This window comes from Nerophis lumbriciformis, linkage group LG31 (genome assembly GCF_033978685.3).
Source record: "Nerophis lumbriciformis linkage group LG31, RoL_Nlum_v2.1, whole genome shotgun sequence".
NCBI classification, from domain to species: Eukaryota; Metazoa; Chordata; class Actinopteri; order Syngnathiformes; family Syngnathidae; genus Nerophis; species Nerophis lumbriciformis.
The window spans coordinates 505,768-531,605 of record NC_084578.2 but is presented as its reverse complement, the minus strand read 5'-3'; the positions used below and the strand labels follow the sequence as shown (position 1 = coordinate 531,605).

The window sequence follows — 25,838 nt, the reverse complement described above, 5'->3', positions numbered from 1 at the left end:
TTACTATTATGTTGGATCCACTATGGACTGGACTCTCACTATTATGTTAGATCCACTATGGACTGGACTCTTACTATTATGTTGGATCCACTATGGACTGGACTCTCACTATTATGTTAGATCCACTATGGACTGGACTCTTACTATTATGTTAGATCCACTATGGACTGGACTCTTACTATTATGTTGGATCCACTATGGACTGGACTCTCACTATTATGTTAGATCCACTATGGACTGGACTCTCACACTATTATGTTAGATCCACTATGGACTGGACTCTCACACTATTATGTTAGATCCACTATGGACTGGACTCTCACACTATTATGTTAGATCCACTATGGACTGGACTCTTACTATTATGTCAGATCCACTATGGACTGGACTCTCACACTATTATGTTAGATCCACTATGGACTGGACTCTCACTATTATGTTAGATCCACTATGGACTGGACTCTTACTATTATGTTGGATCCACTATGGACTGGACTCTCACTATTATGTTAGATCCACTATGGACTGGACTCTTACTATTATGTTAGATCCACTATGGACTGGACTCTTACTATTATGTTGGATCCACTATGGACTGGACTCTCACTATTATGTTAGATCCACTATGGACTGGACTTTCACAATATTATGTTAGATCCACTATGGACTGTTTTGCTAGTAGTTGACGTGCTGCTAGTTTGACTGACAACACAACACAAGAAGTGCAATACGGAGATTAAAAAGACACTTCCCTGCACTTTGTGTGCAATAAGGAGATAAAAAGACTCAATAAGGAGATAAAAAGACACAATAAGGAGATAAAAAGACTCAATAAGGAGATAAAAAGACACAATAAGGAGATAAAAAGACACAATAAGGAGATAAAAAGACTCAATAAGAGGATAAAAAGACTCAATAAGGAGATAAAAAGACTCAATAAGGAGATAAAAAGACACAATAAGGAGATAAAAAGACTCAGTAAGGAGATAAAAAGACACAATAAGGAGACAAAAAGACTCAATAAGGAGATAAAAAGACACAATAAGGAGATAAAAAGACTCAATAAGGAGATAAAAAGACTCAATAAGGAGATAAAAAGACTCAATAAGGAGAAAAAAAGACTCAATAAGGAGATAAAAAGACCCAATAAGGAGATAAAAAGACACAATAAGGAGATAAAAAGACTCAATAGGGAGATAAAAAGACTCAATAAGGAGATAAAAAGACACAATAAGGAGATAAAAAGACTCAATAAGGAGATAAAAAGACTCAATAAGGAGATAAAAAGACACAATAAGGAGATAAAAAGACACAATAAGGAGATAAAAAGACACAATAAGGAGATAAAAAGACTCAATAGGGAGATAAAAAGACACAATAAGGAGATAAAAAGACACAATAAGGAGATAAAAAGACTCAATAAGGAGATAAAAAGACTCAATAAGGAGATAAAAAGACACAATAAGGAGATAAAAAGACACAATAAGGAGATAAAAAGACACAATAAGGAGATAAAAAGACACAATAAGGAGATAAAAAGACTCAATAGGGAGATAAAAAGACACAATAAGGAGATAAAAAGACACAATAAGGAGATAAAAAGACACAATAAGGAGATAAAAAGACACAATAAGGAGATAAAAAGACACAATAGGAGATCAAAAGACACAATAAGGAGATAAAAAGACTCAATAAGGAGATAAAAAGACACAATAAGGAGATAAAAAGACACAATAAGGAGATAAAAAGACACAATAAGGAGATAAAAAGACTCAATAAGGAGATAAAAAGACACAATAAGGAGATAAAAAGACATTTCTGTCTACCAGTAACAAGATCAACTTTGACGACACGCCGCTTGGTGTGGAAGGGAGCAAGGACAAGCGGTAGGAAATGGAAGTGGGCGGAGAAAGCGAAGGGTGCTGCGTTTTACGAGGTGTCCGTGAAGGCAGCACAGTTCCCAAGGAGAAAGCCGCAAAGAAAGAGCTCGGTGGCGTGTTCATTCACGTCGTCATCCTCACGTCCTCACATCCACTTTACAACATACTTCTCACGCCTAAATCTGCCTTGGCGTCCACGCAAGTGTGGACACGAGGGGCTGGCACCGGAACACCGAGCCCGGCCGGAACCGGACCCGCGGAACACAACCTGCTCCCGGAGATCACGTGACTGAGCTGATGGAGAACTACTAAGTCCGTCAGTACACATTTTCACTCTTTTAACACTCTTCTACATCATCATACCTCACTCATCATCATCATCATCATCATATCTACTCATCATATCTATTCATCATCTACTCATATATCTACTCATCATATCTATTCATCACCTATTGATCATATCTACTCATATATCTACTCATATATCTATTGATCCTATCTATTGATGATCTACTCATCATATGTTAAAATGGTTGTAGAGCTTTTCTACCTTTTTTGAAGGAACTCAGAGCGCTTTGACACATTCACCCATTCACACACTCAATGTGTGAGTATATCTACTCATCATATCTATTCATTATCTACTCATTATCTACTCATCATATCTATTCATTATCTACTCATATCTATTCATTATTTACTCATGATATCTATTCATTATCTACTCATATATCTATTCATTATCTACTCATCATATCTATTCATTATCTACTCATATCTATTCATTATCTACTCATCATATCTATTCATTATCTACTCATATATCTATTCATTATCTACTCGTCATATCTATTCATCATATCTATTCATTATCTGCTCATCATATCTACTGATCATATATCTACTGATCATATCTATTCATCATATCTATTTATCATCTACTCATATATCTACTCATCATTTCTATTCATCATCTACTCATATATCTACTCATCATATCTACTGATCATATATCTACTCATATCTATTGATCATCTACTGATTATTTCTATTGATCACCTACTGATCATATCTATTCATCATCTACTGATCATATATCGATGATCTTTTCATCTATCATATATTAATCATATTTATTATCTACTGATCACTTAGAATAACATAAAAAACATAATGTATTAATAATTATAAATAACATGAACACATAATGTTGTATTAATAATTATAAATAACATAAACACATAATGTTGTATTAATAATTATAAATAACATAAACACATAATGTTGTATTAATAATTACACATATTATATAAAATATATATTAATAATTATAAATAACATGAACACATAATGTTGTATTAATAATTACACATATTATATAAAATATATATTAATAATTATAAATAACATGAACACATAATGTTGTATTAATAATTATAAATAACATGAACACATAATGTTGTATTAATAATTATAAATAACATAAACACATAATGTTGTATTAATAATTACACATATTATATAAAATATATATTAATAATTATAAATAACATGAACACATAATGTTGTATTAATAATTATAAATAACATGAACACATAATGTTGTATTAATAATTATAAATAACATAAACACATAATGTTGTATTAATAACTACACATATTATATAAAATATATAATAATAATTATAAATAACATAAACACATAATGTTGTATTAATAATTACACATATTATATAAAATATATATTAATAATTATAAATACCATAAACACATAATGTTGTATTAATAATTATAAATAACATGAACACTTAATGTTGAATAAATAATTATACATATTATATAAAATATATAATAATTATAAATAACATGAACACATAATGTTGTATTAATAATTATACATATTATATCAAATATATATTAATAATTATAAATAACATAAACACATAATGTTGTATTAATAATTACACATATTATATCAAATACATATTAATAATTATAAATCACATAAACACATAATGTTGTATTAATAATTATAAATAACATGAACACTTAATGTTGTATTAATAATTATACATATTATATAAAATATATAATAATTATAAATAACATGAACACATAATGTTGTATTAATAATTATACATATTGTATCAAATATATATTAATAATTATAAATAACAAACACATAATGTTGTATTAATAATTGCACATATTATATCAAATATATATTAATAATTATAAATCACATAAACACATAATGTTGTATTAATAATTATAAATAACATGAACACTTAATGTTGTATTAATAATTATACATATTATATAAAATATATAATCATTATAAATAACATGAACACATAATGTTGTATTAATAATTATACATATTGTATCAAATATATATTAATAAATATAAATAACGTAAACACATAATGTTGTATTAATAATTATAAATAACATGAACACTTAATGTTGTATTAATAATTTTACATATTATATAAAATATATAATAATTATAAATAACATGAACACATAATGTTGTATTAATAATTATACATATTATATCAAATATATATTAATGATTATAAATAACATAAACACATAATGTTGTATTAATAATTATACATATTATATAAAATATATATTAATGATTATAAATAACAAACACATAATGTTGTATTAATAATTATACATATTATATAAAATATATATTAATAATTATAAATAACATGAACACATAATGTTGTATTAATAATTATACATATTATATCAAATATATATTAATGATTATAAATAACAAACACATAATGTTGTATTAATAATTATACATATTATATAAAATATATATTAATAATTATAAATAACATGAACACATAATGTTGTAATAATAATGATACATATTATATCAAATATATATTAATAATTATAAATAACATGAACACATAATGTTGTAATAATAATGATACATATTATATCAAATATATATTAATAATTATAAATAACATGAACACATAATGTTGTCATAATAATGATACATATTATATAATTGGGGTTTAGGGGCGGGGCTTAATGTCTGTCTAATCCCGATTTAGCTCACCACTTTAGATAAAGACTTCTTATGTCTTTTCCATTTAATGCAGAGCAGACAGACGCCACCTTTGTACTTAGTTCTTGATCTCAAGTGTGTTCCTCACCTTCTTTATCAAAGTGCTGGCACTCACAACTTTATTTGGCCCCCTGGGGGACCCTTGCTAAACAGAGTAGAGAAAGTGACAAACGTTCACCGTTTTTTTCTGAAGTCAGCCATTGATTTTATTGCACATATTTGTGATCCTTCTTACTTGTAGTACTCCATTTACTCTGTTACTTTCTTACTTGTCCAGTAATGTAATACTCTACTACTCTACTACTCTAATGTAATACACTGTAATTACTTGGGTGTCACTCCAGTAAGTACTTCATGAAGTACACTGTGTATTTACTGTGGTGTCACTCCAGTAAGTACTTCATGAAGTACACTGTAATTACTTGGGTGTCACTCCAGTAAGTACTTCATGAAGTACACTGTGTACTTACTGTGGTGTCACTCCAGTAAGTACTTCATGAAGTACACTGTAATTATTTGGGTGTCACACCTATAAGTACTTTGTTAAGTACACTGTGTACTTACCAGAGTGTCACTCCAACAAGTACATCATGAAGTACACTGTGTACTTACTGGGGTGTCCTGATACTACTTGTGATATGATACCATATGGAGTATGGTGTGATATCAGCAGGAAGAAAACATGTACAAAGAATGAATCTCTTCATGCTGGATAAAAGTTGTAGTTTGGAATCAACTTTTTACTGCTCATATATTACATCATTCATTTACTCTGTCAGGAAGTAGTCTTTGCCATTAGGTTGTCTTCTGTGGCGCCCTACAACGTGTCAATGCTGTAAGTGTGTACTTATTAGCTGTTTGACAGTAAAAAGTGCAACTAAGATGTACGCTACAAACACGTGTGTAGGTGCTGAAATCGCCATGTGAAAGTGCTAATGCTAATCAGTAGCACCTTCCTGGGGGTGCAGATAACTGACTATATAACCTGGTCCCTACACACCGGAGCTCTTGTAGAAAGAGCTCAGCAGCGCATGCACTTTTTGCGTGGGATGAAAAGAGCGCAGCTCTCTCAGCACATTCTACAGAGGCACTATAGAGACCACCTGCATCTGTCTGGACTGGAGCCTGCAATGCCTCAGACTGGAAGTCTCTCCAGAGAGTGTTGAGATCATCAGGACTCCTCTTCCTCCTATCCAGGAGATGGCAAAAAGCCGCTGCCTGACCAGGGCTCAGAAAATCTGCAAAGACTCCTCCCACCCCCACCAAGGACTGTTTTCCCTGCTGGACTCTAGAAAGAGGTTCCGAAGCAGAACCTCCAGGTTCTGTAACTGCTTCTTCCCTCAGGCCGTAAGACTCTTGAACGCATCATAATTCAATTAAATGATCCCCTCAACTCCCCCCAAAATGGATTAACTCGCTGGAATAAAAAAAGACAATATAACATACATTCAATTTACATACATTTAACATACATTCAATTTACCGGTCGATCTACATTCCCATCCTCACCTATGGTCATGAGCTTTGGGTTATGAGCGAAAGGACAAGATCACGGGTACAAGCGGCCCAAATGAGTTTCCTCCGCCGAGTGGCGGGGCTCTCCCTTAGAGATAGGGTGAGAAGCTCTGCCATCCGGGAGGAGCTCAAAGTAAAGCCGCTGCTCCTCCACATGGAGAGGAGCCAGATGAGGTGGTTTGGGCATCTGGTCAGGATGCCACCCGAACGCCTCCCTAGGGAGGTGTTTAGGGCACGTCCGACCGGTAGGAGGCCACGGGGAAGACCCAGGACACGTTGGGAAGACTATGTCTCCCGGCTGGCCTGGGAACGCCTCGGAATCCCCCGGGAAGAGCTGGACCAAGTGGCTGGGGAGAGGGAAGTCTGGGCTTCCCTGCTTAGGCTGCTGCCCCCGCGACCCGACCTCGGATAAGCGGAAGAAGATGGATGGATGGATGGATATAACATACATCCATAAATGTGGACGCATGTGAAAAAGTGCAATATATTTAGCTGTACAGTAATCTATTTCTTTCTTTCTTTATATATATTTATTTATTTTATATATATATTTATTTATTTATATATGCACCTTTTTTATCCTGCACTAACATGAGCTTATGGAACCAAATGTAGTTCTTATCTGTGCTGTAAAGTTCACATTTGAATGACAATAAAAAGGAAGTCTAAGTCTAAGTCTGAGTCTGAGTCTAAGTCTAAGTCTGAGTCTGAGTCTGAGTCTGAGTCTAAGTCTGAGTCTGAGTCTGAGTCTGAGTCTAAGTCTGAGTCTGAGTCTGAGTCTAAGTCTGAGTCTAAGTTTGAGTCTGAGTCTAAGTCTAAGTCTGAGTCTAAGTCTGAGTCTAAGTCTAAGTCTGAGTTTGAGTCTGAGTCTGAGTCTAAGTCTGAGTCTAAGTCTGAGTCTGAGTCTAAGTTTGAGTCTAAGTCTAAGTCTAAGTCTGAGTCTAAGTCTAAGTCTGAGTCTAAGTCTGAGTCTAAGTTTGAGTCTGAGTCTAAGTCTGAGTCTAAGTCTGAGTTTGAGTCTGAGTCTAAGTCTGAGTCTGAGTCTAAGTCTGAGTCTGAGTCTAAGTTTGAGTCTGAGTCTAAGTCTGAGTCTAAGTCTGAGTCTAAGTCTGAGTCTGAGTCTAAGTTTGAGTCTAAGTCTGAGTCTGAGTCTAAGTCTGAGTCTAAGTCTAAGTCTAAGTTTGAGTCTGAGTCTAAGTCTGAGTCTAAGTCTGAGTTTGAGTCTGAGTCTGAGTCTAAGTCTGAGTCTGAGTCTGAGTTTGAGTCTAAGTCTGAGTCTGAGTCTAAGTTTGAGTCTGAGTCTAAGTCTGAGTCTAAGTCTAAGTCTGAGTTTGAGTCTGAGTCTAAGTCTAAGTCTGAGTTTGAGTCTGAGTCTGAGTCTAAGTCTGAGTCTAAGTCTGAGTCTGAGTCTGAGTCTAAGTCTGAGTCTAAGTCTGAGTCTAAGTCTGAGTTTGAGTCTGAGTCTAAGTCTGAGTCTGAGTCTAAGTCTAAGTCTGAGTCTAAGTCTGAGTCTAAGTCTAAGTTTGAGTCTAAGTCTGAGTCTGAGTCTAAGTCTGAGTTTGAGTCTAAGTCTAAGTCTGAGTCTGAGTCTAAGTTTGAGTCTGAGTCTAAGTCTAAGTTTGAGTCTGAGTCTAAGTCTGAGTCTAAGTCTGAGTCTAAGTCTGAGTCTAAGTCTGAGTCTGAGTCTAAGTCTGAGTCTGAGTCTAAGTCTGAGTCTAAGTCTAAGTTTGAGTCTAAGTCTGAGTCTGAGTCTAAGTCTAAGTTTGAGTCTAAGTCTGAGTCTAAGTCTGAGTCTGAGTCTAAGTCTGAGTCTAAGTCTGAGTCTAAGTCTGAGTCTGAGTCTAAGTCTAAGTCTAAGTCTCTATGGCATATGTGATGCAAATTAGCATGACGCTAATCCTATTTGCTGTATTTCAAAGAGACCTTATTTAGTATTTCCTGTAAGAAGTTGAATTCTGAGTTGACTTTCAACGTGTTTGCTAAGAGACGTTAGCATTAGCAAAACACACTTCTGATATCATCTGATACATGGCTTTTATTGGAGCGATATCTGCTATTGACACGGGATCGGGGATTTTGCCAGCTGTCCAGAATTCCCGCCTGTGGTCTCAGGCACTGACCTGCAGACCAGACCGTGTCCAAGTGGTCAGCAGTCAGGAGGTCCAGGGTTCAAATCTCTGAGTAGACTTGTCAAAGTGTGCATCATCAGCATCCTGGTGCCGTATCAGCTCCATCACGTGTCCTCCTTCTCTTCATCCAGGTCCTCACGGCCCAGAGGAGGAGACCACGTGGAGAGACTTGGGTAAGATAAGAGCAGGTGAGAAACTAGACACCTGTACTTAGGTAACCTGGACTAGTTCAGCCGGGCAGAGGAGGACATCTTAGACCTGCTGGGCTCACAGCAAACATGATGATGGCTTACAACATTGCCAAAGCACCCTTGAGCAAGGCACTGAGGCGCCACACCTTCAAGCCAACGAAGACCTTCAGTTGCTTCAAGGTGTCAGGGAGATGAACACAATCCGTGTGGTAGTAATACAACATCAACTCCACCTTTGACGCACACACCTGGAGGTCATCTGATCTAGCAGTTTTTCTTTGGATTATGGACTCTTTCTTCGGACCAACCCTGTTTGACTGCTAATCCTTCCAAGTTCTGGGTGTCTACTGTATCAGTACTACTACTACTACTACTACTACTGTTACTACTACTACGCCAACTAGTGGTGGGGAGGATCCTCACCTGCTACCACTACCACTACCACTACTACTACTGTTACTACTACTACGCCAACTAGTGGTCGGGAGAATCCTGACCTGCTACTACTACCACTACTACTATTACTACCACTACTGTTATTACTACCACTACTACTGTTACTACTACCACTACAGAACTGCATGAAGATGAAATGTGGAGGAGGCCTGCATGTATTTTTCCTCATCTTGTGTCATGTTGACATCCATCAGTGAAAGAGAAGAATGTGGTCCTCAGCCAAGGAGGTTGCAGGAAATGTTCCTCGCAGCATGACAAGAATGAGGACTCTTCCATTAGCCTCTACGTGCCTGGCCATCCGGTAGCGTCAAAGGAAGACTTGGTGCATTATTGGCCTAATGCATGTGGGACGAGCCCTCCAAGGCTGTTTCATTAAGGTCATCAGAGACTCCTTGGTCCTTAACGTGGTCTAAAGCTAGCAGGGCCGTCCTAAGACAGAAAAGTGGAGCATTATCTTCATGACTTCCACCACTTCTCTCTATGAGGCCCTCATTTCCTGCCTCGGTCTCTCAGCGCTAATGACCCTGCCATATCTCCCCGTCTAACAATAAGAAACTTCCATGTTCTCGCTGTAGACGGAGAAGAAATAAAAACCTGAGGGGGTGTTCAATTGTTCTGTTTGCTCAGTGTATGTGAAGATCTTCAATGGATCAATGTCCCTGAGCCAAGACCTGTTTGACCCTTCCTCCCTCTTTGTGTAGAATAAGGAACTTTGACGTAGTGAAGAACTAATGTCATGTTTCTTCCTCTCCGCAGGCTGCAGCTGACTGTGAGGGACCCTCTCCAAGGCCTTGCCAGACATGAGGTCTCCACCATGTGACTGCCCTCTGTCGCTGCTCCATCCACCAGTGTACCCTCTCTGGTCATAGACATGGAACCCTGCATCACCAACGTGCCCTCGGCCCCTGACCACCTGTCCACTTTCCCCAGTCCCACGGTCCCCCACCGTAATGGTCTTCAGGGGCCTGCGTTCCCGCTTGTGGCCAGGTGTAACAGCAGCACCCTGCTTACCAACTTGGGTTTGAGGCACTGCTCTGGACGGCATGGCCCCCCAGAAATGGTGCTGGAACAGGGACTGTCTCCAGACTGCTGCCTCCAAGCAGGAAGCTGCAGGCTGTACAGGAGCATGGAGAACCTCAACTGGAACTCTGTATCCAATTCAAGTTTGGGCACATCCAATGCTACCACTTACAGAAGTGTGGACAGTGAGTTAATTTTACGCTACACCTCCGAGAGTCACTGGTATGATGGGCCTCCAGATGGATCCATAGTGGGAGGCCAGGGACTTGGGTCCAACCCAGAGACCCTGGCCTATTGCCCTCAAACTGGACTCCCAAGGAAGGATACACCCCTGATCCCCCAGTTACTTTTCCCTGGAGGTGTTGATGAATGGGATGCAAGGAAAGGCCTGAGGGTAAAGCTCCGCCTCCAGAGTGCAAGATCTGGGGTAGAGCCTCTGAAGTCTCTCCCTTTGCGACCTCATTTGTACACAGATGCTGGAGAGGGGGGGCATCAGAATTCAATACAACCGTTGTGCGGAATACGACTAACCTGCCCCCAGGACATCAAGCAGGAAGTCCTGAGGCGACTTCAACTGCGCCGGCAGAACAGCAGCCCGAACTTGGCAGTCCATAGCACCCTGCACAGTTCTAAAGGGTTTCAGTCATCCTACACAACAGACAACCTTTCAGGCAACAAGAACAAACCTCATTCTATATCCGAATTCCAAAAAGGGCCTGTTGGCTGTCTATACATCCCAACATTTGAGGAGTTTAAGAGGATGAGACAGAAGGGGAGTGAGAGGACCCATGAGTCCACAGCAGTTCCTGTGGTACAAGACAATCTAACTCCTTCTGAGGACACCGGTCCTCCACAGAGGGGGGGCTCGGAGGCAGACAAGAGTACTGGAAGAACAAGCTCTCCGGTCTGCACAAGCCCCTCACCACGTTCGCCTTTAAAGCCCCAGGCTAGCACAACCCAGCGAAGATCTGTGCCGACAGGCCAAGAGGACGACAGCAACAGACGGCGCAGGAGGTGCAGTCTGGAACCAACCGGTTCAATTCCTTTCCCTCTCAGCAGGCAAAACTTGGAACGACCCTCCAGCTGTTGCCCAGCGCTCCTTACGGAGGCCACGGACCTGTCCAGCTACGGAGCCAAGATCTACAAGATGAAGGATGGCCTCATTGGATCAGCGCTGGACCTCATCAAAAAGAGGTAAGTCAAGGAGGGGAAAAAGAGAAGGTGTGCTTTAGTAGTTAACACTTTGAAAGTATTCAGACAGATCCAGGTAGGGCGCGTCACCGCCGGGCCCGCGCCGCCGTCGGGGGGGTGTCTTAGAATAGTTGACTATTCAAATTCCAGACTGATTCCACAATCAACCACACAGTCGAATCGTCGGCCATTGAATCCGCCTGAGTCCCTCCGTGGAAGGGAGGTGAGTTGAGTACCCGAGGTCTTTGTTGGGAGTATGTTAGGAGATGGGGTAGGTGTTTCCGCCAGACTAGAACGCCCGGAGCGGGCTTCACTGGTAGCTTTGATCATTCTGCTGGGGCAGGAAGACTTCCTCCCTACAGACATTTACTTCTTCTAGTCAACTTTCATCGTCTTCTCGGCGCTACGCCAGAGCCCAAGTCACCCGAGCGGTGACGATCCGAAGACCTCACCAGACCATCTAATCTCTGATGTGTATGTTTATGTGAGGGTTTTAGCCTTCTGAGATCCCTGGAAATCCTCATCAGCTGAGCTAATGCTGCTAGCATACTGTACAAAAAACTGTTGTCCTTAGTGTCAACTTTGGCTCAAACATTTATTAGACCTGTCAGATCGGACTATGGAAAATCCTGAGTAGAAGACTTTAGTCAAGTACTGCAAGTGTTTACTTGTGTGGGATATCATATGTGATACAAGCAGTCCTGTAGAGTGTTTACTTGTGTGTGACATCAAGTGTGATACAAGCAGTCTTGCAGAGAGTTTACTTGTGTGTGTGATATCATGTGCGATACAAGCAGTCTTGCAGAAAGTTTACTTGTGTGTGACATCATGTCAATCAATGTCTAATCAATGTTTATTTATATAGCTCTAAATCACAAGTGTCTCAAAGGGCTGCACAAGCCACAACGACATCCTCGGTACAGAGCCCACATAAGGGCAAGGAAAAACTCACCCCAGTGGGACGTCGATGTGAATGAATTTGAGAAACCTTGGAGAGGACCGCATATGTGGGTAACCCCCGCCCTCTAGGGGAGACCGAATGCAATGGATGTCGAGTGGGTCTGACATAATATTGTGAGTCCAGTCCATAGTGGATCTAACATAATAGTAAGAGTCCAGTCCATAGTGGATCTAACATAATAGTAAGAGTCCAGTCCATAGTGGATCTAACATAATATTGTGAAACTCCAGTCCATAGTGGATCCAACATAATAGTGAGAGTCCAGTCCATAGTGGATCTAACATAATAGTGAGAGTCCAGTCCATAGTGGATCTAACATAATAGTGAGAGTCCAGTCCATAGTGGATCTAACATAATATTGTGAAAGTCCAGTCCATAGTGGATCTAACATAATAGTGTGAGAGTCCAGTCCATAGTGGATCTAACATAATAGTAAGAGTCCAGTCCATAGTGGATCTAACATAATAGTAAGAGTCCAGTCCATAGTGGATCTAACATAATAGTAAGAGTCCAGTCCATAGTGGATCTAACATAATATTGTGAAACTCCAGTCCATAGTGGATCCAACATAATAGTGAGAGTCCAGTCCATAGTGGATCTAACATAATAGTGAGAGTCCAGTCCATAGTGGATCTAACATAATAGTGAGAGTCCAGTCCATAGTGGATCTAACATAATATTGTGAAAGTCCAGTCCATAGTGGATCTAACATAATAGTGTGAGAGTCCAGTCCATAGTGGATCTAACATAATAGTAAGAGTCCAGTCCATAGTGGATCTAACATAATAGTGAAAGTCCAGTCCATAGTGGATCTAACATAATAGTAAGAGTCCAGTCCATAGTGGATCTAACATAATATTGTGAAACTCCAGTCCATAGTGGATCCAACATAATAGTGAGAGTCCAGTCCATAGTGGATCTAACATAATAGTGAGAGTCCAGTCCATAGTGGATCTAACATAATAGTGAGAGTCCAGTCCATAGTGGATCTAACATAATATTGTGAAAGTCCAGTCCATAGTGGATCTAACATAATAGTGTGAGAGTCCAGTCCATAGTGGATCTAACATAATAGTAAGAGTCCAGTCCATAGTGGATCTAACATAATAGTGAAAGTCCAGTCCATAGTGGATCTAACATAATAGTAAGAGTCCAGTCCATAGTGGATCTAACATAATAGTGAAAGTCCAGTCCATAGTGGATCTAACATAATAGTAAGAGTCCAGTCCATAGTGGATCTAACATAATATTGTGAAACTCCAGTCCATAGTGGATCCAACATAATAGTGAGAGTCCAGTCCATAGTGGATCTAACATAATAGTGAGAGTCCAGTCCATAGTGGATCTAACATAATAGTGAGAGTCCAGTCCATAGTGGATCTAACATAATATTGTGAAAGTCCAGTCCATAGTGGATCTAACATAATAGTGTGAGAGTCCAGTCCATAGTGGATCTAACATAATAGTAAGAGTCCAGTCCATAGTGGATCTAACATAATAGTGAGAGTCCAGTCCATAGTGGATCTAACATAATAGTGAGAGTCCAGTCCATAGTGGATCTAACATAATAGTGAGAGTCCAGTCCATAGTGGATCTAACATAATAGTAAGAGTCCAGTCCATAGTGGGGCCAGCAGGACACCATCCTGAGTGGAGACGGGTCAGCAGCACAGAGATGTTCCCAGCCGATGCACAGGCGAGCGGTCCACCCCGGGTCCCGACTCTGGACAGCCAGCACTTCATCCATGGCCACCGGACCTGTGTGTCTCCCCCTCCACAAGGAAGAGGGGAGCAGAGGAGAAAGGAAAAGAAACGGCAGATCAACTGGTCTAAAAGGGGGTCTATTTAAAGGCTAGAGTATACAAATGAGTTTTAAGATGGGACTTAAATGTTTCTACTGAGGTAGCATCTCTAACTGTTACTGCTAGAACATTCCATAGTACTGGAGCCCCAATAGAAAACACTCTATAGCCCGCAGACTTTTTTTGGGCTCTGGGAATCACTAATAAGCCAGAGTTCTTTGAAGGCAGATTTGTTGCTGGGACATTTGGTACAATACAATCAGCAAGATAGACCGTGTAGTATTTTATACCTAAGTAGTAAAACCTTAAAGTCACATCTTAAGTGCACAGGAAGCCAGTGCAGGTGAGCCAGTATAGTTTTATATATATATATATATATATATATATATATATATATATATATATATATATATATATATATATATATATATATATATATATATATATACGTATGTATATAAAGGTATATACAGTATATGTATATAAAGGTGTATATACAGTATATGTATATAAAGGTGTATATACAGTATATGTATATATATATATATATATATATATATATATATATATACACAGTATATGTATATAAAGGTATATACAGTATATGTATATAAAGGTATATACAGTATATGTATATAAAGGTATATACAGTATAGGCATAATATGATCAAACTTTCTTGTTCTTGTCAAAAGTCTAGCAGCCGCATTTTGTACCAATTGTAATCTTTTAATGTTAGACATAGGGAGACCCCAAAATAATAGGTTACAGTCGTCGAGACGAGACGCAACGAACGCATGAATAATGATAATATTATTAATAATGTGCGATACATGCAGTCCTGCAGAGTGTTTACTTGTGTGTGATACAAGCAGAGTGTTTACTTGTGTGTGATATCATGTGCAATACAAGCAGTGCTTATTTGTTTGTGATATCATGTGCGATACAAGCAGCGTGTTTACTTGTGTGTGATACAAAAAGTCCTGCAGAGTGTTTGTGTGTGATATCATGTGCGATACAAGCAGTCCTGCAGTGCTTACTTGTGTGTGATATCATGTGCGATACAAGCAGTCCTGCAGTGCTTACTTGTGTGTGATATCATGTGTGATACAAGCAGTCCTGCAGTGCTTACTTGTGTGTGATATCATGTGTGATACAAGCAGTCCTGCAGTGTGTTTACTTGTGTGTGATATCATGTGCGATACAAGCAGTCCTGCAGTGCTTACTTGTGTGTGATATCATGTGTGATACAAGCAGTCCTGGTGTGTGTTTACTTGTGTGTGATATCATGTGCGATACAAGCAGAGTGTTTACTTGTGTGTGATATAATGTGCGATACAAGCAGTGTTTACTTGTGTGTGTGATATCATGTGCGATACAAGCAGTCCTGCAGAGTGTTTGTGTGTGATATCATGTGTGATACAAGCAGTCCTGCAGTGTTTACTTGTGTGTGATATCATGTGCGATACAAGCAGTCCTGCAGTGTGTTTACTTGTGTGTGATATCATGTGCGGTACAAGCAGTCCTGCAGTGTGTTTACTTGTGTGTGATATCATGTGTGATACAAGCAGTCCTGCAGAGTGTTTACTTGTGTGTGATACAAGCAGAGTGTTTACTTGTGTGTGATATCATGTGTGATACAAGCAGTCCTGCAGAGTGTTTACTTGTGTGTGATACAAGCAGAGTGTTTACTTGTGTGTGATATCATGTGCAATACAAGCAGTGTTTATTTGTTTGTGATATCATGTGCGTTACAAACAGTCCTGCGGAGTGTTTGTGTGTGATATCATGTGCGATACAAGCAGAGTGTTTACTTGTGTGTCATGTGTGCTATATCATAAAATGAGATAGCGGGCCACATTAAATGACATGGGAGGGGGGCTACATAATATGAGATAGCAGTCCACTTTAAATGATGTAGCAGGCCACATTAAATGACATGGGGGGGCTACATAAAATGATGTAATGGGCCACATTAAATGACATGGTGGGGCTACATAAAATGATGTGGCGGACGACATTAAATGATGTAATGGGCAACATTAAATGACATGGGGGGACTACATAAAATGAGATAGCGGGCCACATTAAATGACATGGGGGCTACATAAAATGAGATAGCGGGCCACATTAAATGACATGGGGGGCTACATAAAATGAGATAGCGGGCGAATTAAATGACAAGGGGGGGCTACATAAAACGAGATAGCAGGCCAATTAAATGACATGGGGGGGCTACATAAAACGAGATAGCGGGCCACATTAAATGACATGGGGGGGCTACATAAAACGAGATAGCAGGCCACTTAAATGATATGGGGGCTACATAAAATGAGATAGCGGGCCACTTTAAATGACTTGGGGGCGGCTACATGAAATGAGATAGCGGGCCAAATTAAATGACATGGGGGAGCCACATAAAACGAGATAGCGGGCCACATTAAATGACATGGGGGGGCTACATAAAACGAGATAGCGGGCCACATTAAATGACATGGGGGGGCTACATAAAACGAGATAGCAGGCCACATTAAATGACATGGGGGAGCCACATAAAATGAGATAGCGGGCCACATTTAATGACATGGGGGAGCCACATAAAATGAGATAGCGGGCCACATTTAATGACATGGGGGGGCACATAAAATGAGATAGCGGGCCAAATTAAATGACATGGGGGGGGCTACATAAAATGAGATAGCGTGCCAATTAAATGACATGGGGGGGCCACATAAAACGAGAGAGCGGGCCACGTAAAATGAGATAGCGGGCCACTTTAAATGATATGGGGCGGCTACATGAAATGAGATAGCGGGCCAAATTAAATGATATGGGGGAGCCACATAAAATCAGATAGCGGGCCATTTTAAATGACATGGGGGGGGGGGCACATAAAATGAGATAGCGGGCAACATTAAATGACATGGGGGGGGCACATTAAATGACATGGGGGGGCACATAAAATGAGATAGCGGGCCACTTTAATGACATGGGGGAGCCACATAAAATGAGATAGCGGGCCACTTTAAATGATATGGGGCGGCTACATGAAATGAGATAGCGGGCCAAATTAAATGACATGGGGGAGCCACATAAAATGAGATAGCGGGCCACTTTAAATGACATGGGGGGCACATAAAATGAGATAGCGGGCCACTTTAAATGACATGGGGGGGGCACATAAAATGAGATAGCGGGCCACATTAAATGACATGGGGGGGCACATAAAATGAGATAGCGGGCCACATTAAATGACATGGGGGGGCACATAAAATGAGATAGCGGGCCAATTTAAATGACATGGGGGGGCACATAAAATGAGATAGCGGGCCACATTAAATGACATGGGGGGGCACATAAAATGAGATAGCGGGCCACATTAAATGACATGGGGGCCACATAAAATGAGATAGCAGGCCACATTTAAATGACATGGGGGGGCACATAAAATTAGATATCTGGCCACATTAAATGACATGGGGGGCACATAAAATGAGATAGCGGGCCACATTAAATGACATGGGGGCACATGAAATGAGATAGCGGGCCACATGAAATGACATGGGGGAGCCACATAAAATGAGATAGCGGGCCACTTTAAATGACATGGGGGGCACATAAAATGAGATAGCGGGCCACTTTAAATGACATGGGGGGGGCACATAAAATGAGATAGCGGGCCACATTAAATGACATGGGGGGGCACATAAAATGAGATAGCGGGCCACATTAAATGACATGGGGGGGGGCACATAAAATGAGATAGCGGGCCACTTTAAATGACATGGGGGGGCACATAAAATGAGATAGCGGGCCACATTAAATGACATGGGGGGGGCACATAAAATGAGATAGCGGGCCACATTAAATGACATGGGGGGCCACATAAAATGAGATAGCAGGCCACATTTAAATGACATGGGGGGGCACATAAAATTAGATATCTGGCCACATTAAATGACATGGGGGGCACATAAAATGAGATAGCGGGCCACATTAAATGACATGGGGGCACATGAAATGAGATAGCGGGCCACATGAAATGACATGGGGGAGCCACATAAAATGAGATAGCGGGCCACATGAAATGACATGGGGGGGCACATAAAATGAGATAGTGGGCCACATTAAATGACATGGGGGGGCACATAAAATGAGATAGCGGGCCACATGAAATGACATGGGGGCACATGAAATGAGATAGCGGGCCACATGAAATGACATGGGGGAGCCACATAAAATGAGATAGCGGGCCACATGAAATGAGGTACATCTGGTCTTGAGTGTGACGTAAAGAATCCCTGGTTTGACTCCCCCCCCCAGCTGCAGTGCAGAGATCTCCTCCGAGGCCCCCGTCAGGCTGTCAGCTGACCCCCGCACCGGCCCCCAGCCCCCCGCCGTTGCCATGGCAACCATGCCGACCACGGCCCGCGGAGGAGCGGAGGTTGGCGAGGAGACGGCCGCGGGAGAAGAGGAGGCAGAATGTGTAAGGATGACATTTTCTTCTTTCGAGGACGGGGGAATGTGAAGGAGACGAGGAAGGAGATGAGGAAGGGGACGAGGAAGGGGAATGTGAAGGAGACGAGGAAGGAGATGAGGAAGGGGACAAGGAAGGGGAATGTGAAGGAGATGAGGAAGGAGATGAGGAAGGGGACAAGGAAGGGGAATGTGAAGGAGACGAGGAAGGAGATGAGGAAGGGGACGAGGAAGGGTAATGTGAAGGAGAGGAGGGAGTGCGACAGAGAGAGAGAGAGAGAGAGAGAGAGAGAGAGAGAGAGAGAGAGAGAGAGAGAGAGAGAGAGAGAGAGAGAGAGAGAGAGAGAGAGATGTGTCCATGCAGAGAAGTGACATGTTGATGATGCTACCAGCAGAGGGTTATTGCTGCTAACACTGCAACTAAATAGTGGCCAGCATCAGCATCAGCATCAGCATCAGCGGGGATGGAAGAAGGTGAGCGTGTGCTGCTGACATGTTGGCGCTCCACAGCTGCATTATGTCATCCTCTAATCCGCATCATTTTCAACGCTGCCATCGCTATGTGACACAACAACAACTACTATGTTGCTGCAGACAGGAAGTCCAAGATCAACTTCATTTGCCCTGCTTGTCATGGTGCTAACTTCATTTGCCCTGCTTGTCATGGTGCTAACTTCATTTGCCCTGCTTGTCATGGTGCTAACTTCATTTGCCCTGCTTGTCATGGTGCTAAACTTCATTTGCCCTGCTTGTCATGGTGCTAAACTTCATTTGCCCTGCTTGTCATGGTGCTAACTTCATTTGCCCTGCTTGTCATGGTGCTAACTTCATTTGCCCTGCTTGTCATGGTGCTAAACTTCATTTGCCCTGCTTGTCATGGTGCTAACTTCATTTCACGCTAGCTGTTAGCCACCATTTTTAATATTACTGTTAGCCCCTATTTTTAACATGACCATGTCAACACATTGCCACTTCTCCAAGCAGTTTAACCCAGGCATCAATACCTCGGGGCCCTACAATAATACCTCGGGGCCCTACAATAATACCTCGGGGCCCTACAGTAATACCTCAGCTAGGGCCCTACAGTTGAGGGATGTAACTTCTTTTCAGGGGTACTGCACTTTTTTGGGAATTGTACCTATCATTCACACTCCTTGTGTAAGACAAGAACACACCTTTTTCTTTCTGTATGCATTCTAAATGGTACAAAACCAAGCTAACAATGGAGCTAAAGGTAGTTGCTCTATTCCGCCTATAAAGTGCTCTAAAAAACACCCAGCTGTAAGTATTGATGTAGTATCTAGTAACATTCATAATAACATGTCATATTTACATATTTTGATCATTTTAAGTATTAATGTTACAGACACATCACAACGCTCACTTTCCCTTCAACAACAACAAGACTACTAATCATGGCAGACTTGATGAGAGACAACAAAGACTACTTTGGGACAAATGACGATCCTGAAACTTCTTTTTTGAGCCTGAATATAAGAAGTATGATCTACACGTTTTAGAAGCTAAACAGATGCAGCTTTGGTCAAACACTAAGCATCATGTAGCAGTATTGCTAAGTGCTAAACAAGATACACAAACATAATAAAACAACCACTTACTGTACAATGTCTGCTCTCACTAGGATAAAGACTGATGGGATGTTTATATCTTCCCATTTACATCAACAATTCATCATCATCCTCACAAAAGGGTTTAAAAAAACAAGCATTTTTTCGCGTCTTTCTGGCCATCTCTGGGTCTAAGTTGGATGTCAAAGTTGACCAACTTGTGGGTTTATGTCCACAACCTTCTACTATCCAGGTGAGAGACATCCAGAATTAACTTTCACCAACTCAGAGGCCATGCAGCAGCTCAATATGTCAATATAGCAGCATAAGCTAGTTAGCGCTCTAAAAGTAGTTCCTCTGCATTAGCGCTTATAATACCAATATGGTTAATACTTGTTAATATTCAGGTCATCACATGTAAATTGAGTAGTGTGTGAATGTGAGTGCGAATGTTGTCTGTCTGTCTATCTGTGTTGGCCCTGCGATGAGATGGCGACTTGTCCAGGGTGTACCCCGCCTTCCGCCCGATTGTAGCTGAGATAGGCTCCAGCGCCCCCCGCGACCCCGAAGGGAATAAGCGGTAGAAAATGGATGGATGGATGGATGGTGCTTTTTGGATGTTTTATTAGAGGCTTTATGGACTCAATAGTGTACTCTCATCATCTGCATTGTTAGCCACCTCTTACTTGCTGTATTTTACTAGTTAGAATGCATAAAAAAAAGAAAAACGCATGCATTCCTGTCTTACATATTGATTGTGTATGATGGGCAAAATTCCAAAACAACAGTGCAGTTCCCTGTGGTCAAAAAATGACATCTGTGGTACATTTAGTTAGCAACTTGTCAGCTTCTAACCTGCCCAAAGACCTCATGAGAGCTGGTGAGTCCAGCTGCACTGGAGTAAAAGTAAGAAGTCTCTTTTGGCTCCTGTCTCTTTAAGAGACCCCCCCCCCCCCTGGCAGCTGGGCATAAAATGTGATTAACCCTCAGAGCTGCTGAGATGAATTCTTGTGGAGCGACGCAGCGTGTTGAGGAATTCAGATAAGCGTTTGCTTCAGGGACGTCTCCCAATGAGATGTCTGGCCTTGTCACGTGACCTCGTGTCACATGACCTTAGCACGCCGTCTAGATGCGAGATTTGGATTGCTGTCAGGGAGGAATTGTGTAGCAATGGCAGGGTAGTGGAGACATCACACATGTTGCCATGGCAACAGGACTGACACACGTCTCTCCCGTCAGACCACGGCGCGTGGCTGCAGGCGCTCCAGCTCGGACGCCGCCTATGAGCTGTCACCGACTCTGAAGGCGCAGCGCGAGTGTCGTCTCCGGCCGCACTACAGCGACCCCATGCCCGCCGACGCCTCCAAGCGCAAGCAGCTGGAGATGAAGATCGCTGCCGCCGCCCACAACCATCGGCGAGAACGAGACAGCGGTGAGTAGGTCGCCGTGTCATGTCCAAGTCTGTTTGGTGGAAACAGGTCTGTCGTGGCAGTCACCAGACGCTCTCTTATCAGCTCCGGCAGCCCTCCGTGGCCACTCAGAGCCGCCAGGTGAGGAGCGGCAGGTGGGGCTGGGCCTAACCCGGACCCGGCAGCATCGCTGGAGTACCATCAGCAGCCTGAGCGCAGACAGCGGCATCGTGGGCCTCAGCGACGAGCGCGAGGAAGAGGACAGCCGGCCCCGACGTCAGCGGCGCAATCGCGGGGCGGAGGTGGAGCGAGTGGACAGTGGCATCGGCCCAGGCTTGTCTCGCAGCTGGAAAAGACCCTCCGCCTCGCTCCGGAACTGGGACGCGCACAGACCTTGCCTGGACTGTGGCCGGAGGGACGAGGCCGGCAAGGAGCGCTGCTGCGAGCGTTGCTGCAAGCTGCGCACCGAGCGCAAGGAGGCCCTTTTGGAGTTCCTGAATACGGAGAGCAGCTATGGCGAGGACCTGCGTATCATCAAGGAGGAGTTCTTCTGCCCCATGCAGAGCGCCGGTCTGCTGACAGCTGATCAGCTGACGGTGGTCTTCGCTAATGTCCAGGAGCTGATAGACGTCAACGACCGCTTCACAGAGCACCTTCAGGACAGCATCGACCAGGCTCTGGACCAGGTGAGGCTCTCGGGCAGTATCTCTCCACCAGCTTTGCTTTTCCTTTTGAGATGTTTAGGTGTCCCCACTTATCAAAACTTTGATCCTAAGATCAAATACTGAAGGCGCTACGTCTAGAACTGAGCGAGCCTCGACTTAAAATGCTGAGACAAAGACTTTGCTTGTTGATTGACCTCCCGGCTGACATTTGACCGCAGGGAGACGAAGATCTGCTGACAGTGTCCATCGGTGAGATCTTTCTGGAGTTTGTCAACATGCTGCCGGCCTTTCAGACATACTGCCTGCAGCAGCCCACCTCGGTCAACATGCTCAACGCACTGGAGAAGGAGAAAGAACTGCTCAGGTCTGTGCAATGTGCTTTTGACCCGTGTGATAGAAGACTTTTCTGGTTTCTACCACATCTGTTCTGTGTAGTTCTTAATGGAAAAAAAGGAGGTTATCACTAATTCAGAGGATTCTTTATTCAGAGCTGCAATGATTCCTATTTTTAGACAGAGCCAAATCTCACCACGCTGTCCCGAGTATTCCCGGGACACATTCTTGGAATTTCAGTGTGTTTTATCTCTTTCAGGATCTTCCTGGATGTTTCCCAGAATGACAACACGGCACTGCGTAGAATGAACCTGCGCTCCTTCCTCATGGCACCCCTTCAACGGGTCACTAAGTACCCGCTTCTGCTGAGCCGAATCATCAAGGTCACTCCCGAAAACCACCCGGAATTTGCACGTCTGCGCGAGGCCAAGAGTCGCGTGGAGTCCCACCTGGAGCACATTAACATGAAAACCAAGCAGGAGGGCAACGGGGTCTCCTGGTCGCTCCGCTCGTTCCGCCGCGACAGTCGCAAGAACCGGGAGGTGATCAACATCGAAATGCGGGAGGTGTCGATGAAGACTGTGGGCTGGGCGAGGGAGAACACCCGCTTTGTCATGGAGGGGCCGATCCAGCTATCCCAACCGGCAGACGGCCAGTGGGTGAAGAAGGGCACCAAGGCTCTCAAGTTCCAGAATGTCCAGAGTCTGCTGATGGTGAGGACTGTGGAAGGTCAGGGACAGAGCGCTGAGCTGGAAGAGGGTGGCGGAGAAAGTATCCAAGACGGAGTCCTGGTTCTAATCAAAGACAAGAGCAGCGGGAAATTCGCCGTGTTGAGGGAGCCCATCCATCTGGGGAATTGTGTGGTGTCCATGGACCCGGAATGCGATGACACCTTTGAGGTGCTCGACATTAGGCGAGAGTCCTTTGTTTTCCGCGCCTCAGACAAGTCTCGTACTCAGCACTGGTTCCATCAGATAAAGCGATATGCCCGAGACTTGGGAACGTGGAGGAAAAGACGCAACGCTTTGCCCAACATCATGATCAGTACCAACCAGAGTCGTTCATGAGACTGCCTTCCTTCTCTCCTTGATAAATAGCTCCAAACTGCAGAGCTGCACTTTGGAGCGTCACCATGCTGCTGCTTCTCTCAAGTCCAGTAAAGTCTCTCATCGACTTGAAGAGAATATCCATCCATCCATTTTCTTCCACTTATCCAAGGTCGGGTCGCGGGGGAAGCAGCCTAAGCAGAGAAGCCCAGACTTCCCTCTCCCCAGACACTTGGTCCAGCTCCTCCAGGGGATCCCGCGGTGTTCTCAGGCCAGCCAGGAGACATAATCTTCCCAACGTGTCCTGGGTCTTCCCCGTGGCCTCCGACCGGTCGGACATGCCCTAAACACCTCCCCGGGGAGGCGTCCGGGGGGAATCCTGACCATATGCCCGAACCACCTCATCTGGCTCCTCTCCATGTGGAGGAGCAGTGACTTTACTCAGAGCTCCTTCAGAATGACAGAGCTTCTCACCCTATCTCTAAGGGAGAGACCCGCCACCCGGCGGAGGAAACTCATTTGGGCCGCTTGTACCCGTGATCTTGTCCTTTCGGTCATAACCCAAAGCTCATGACCATAGGTGAAGATGGGAACGTAGATCGACCGGTAAATTGAGAGCTTTACCTTCCGGTTCAGCTAATTCTTCACCACAACGGATCGATACAGCGCTCGCATCACTTAAGACGCTGCACCGATCCCCCTGTCGATCTCACGATCTACTCTTCCCTCACTCGTGAACAAGACTCCGAGGTACTTGAACTCCTCCACTTTGGGCAAGATCTCCTCCCCAACCCGATGACACGTCACCCTTTTCCGGGCGAGAACCATGGACTCGGACTTGGAGGTGCTGATTCTCATCCCAGTCGCTTCACACGCGGCTGCGAACTGAAGAGAATAGCACTTTTTTAACAAATCTGCGGCTGATCCACACGGTCATTATATCACTCGTGAAGACTTAGTTTAAAAAAAAAAAAGATCAAATACTTGGACTACCAAAAAAACTGGGCTGTGTGCCAGCCATGATTGTAAAGACTGTTTTGTCCTTCATGAAGAAGAGCTGTATTTTCAGTACTCGTGTGACTTCTGGGAAGCATGACTGAACCTTGTTTTTTTTTTTTACCAGACTGTGAAGGAGATAACAGTAGAGTTTACAGACGGAGACGTTTGCGCCTTATGGGTTTCCTGTTTGTGGTTGTCACCCCCTGGTGGCTGAGCAACGTGGTAGCGCACCTGAGACAGACTTGAATGAAAACACTGTGCTGAAACAAGATATCACCCTACAGCAATAACCTGTCAGTTCCAATACGTTCCCCAAGATTCACTTTGTTGTCCTCCCAAACCGGTCTGTGTTCTGTGGAGTGTAAACAACACTGGGTCAAGTCATGTTTCATTTTGTTGTTCAGCAGTTTTTCAACCTTAGTCTCCATTCAAATTCATCTCTGATATCATCTGCCGTTTGTCTAATCGACCATGGAATTAGATGACGCAGATGGTGACCGTGGTCCTTGTTAGTCAGTGACATGGCTTCATCTTATCACCCCCCAATTCAATGTACGCTCTTATCTAGTCAGAGTGCAGCCTCAAGAATCTCCTTATTCACAGACTACAAGTAGTAACAGAGCCATCAGTTTCAAATGAACCTTATTCTGCCCCTTAGTGACCAGTTAGTTTGGTCAAAGCTGAACACAGTCTTAGAACTCAGGTGCAGACCAAACCAACCTGGGCACACACTGTGCCGATTGAAACCGTTTCACCCTCAATCCTACTTGGCCTACTCACGTTTGATTGTCTAGATCTCCAATCCGCTTTGAAAGAATGCCTCTTGATTTGGTAAACACAGTAGTAGAACTCAGGTGCAGACCAAACCAACCAGTCCATGGTCTCAGTATGGCTCCAACCGAATCAGCCCCAACCGAGGAAAATTAAACCCGTTTCAAATCTACTCACTTTTGGCCGGATTTCGAGTCATTGGTCATCCGGTTTGGAGGAAGGAACAAGAGCGTTATATGACAGCCTTTTCTGGCTTAGGACTTTATGTAAAGTCCAGACAAGTTTTCAAATGAATTAATATTAGTTTCTGCTGTTAACGTTAGCAA

General features: G+C 42.7%; 1 protein-coding gene across 1 annotated transcript; it reads left to right on the top strand.

Moving 5' to 3' along the window:
- The first annotated feature begins 1,869 nt into the window (after nt 1-1,869).
- arhgef49 (Rho guanine nucleotide exchange factor 49) lies at nt 1,870-25,530 on the top strand. Its single transcript, XM_061926159.1, has 7 exons — nt 1,870-2,192; nt 10,031-11,488; nt 18,569-18,731; nt 21,529-21,721; nt 21,804-22,384; nt 22,582-22,727; nt 22,956-25,530. The coding sequence occupies exons 2-7, from the start codon at nt 10,146-10,148 to the stop codon at nt 23,761-23,763; spliced, it is 3,234 nt and encodes a 1,077-aa protein (XP_061782143.1). The 5' UTR covers nt 1,870-2,192; nt 10,031-10,145; the 3' UTR covers nt 23,764-25,530.
- Nucleotides 25,531-25,838: the final 308 nt, after the last annotated feature.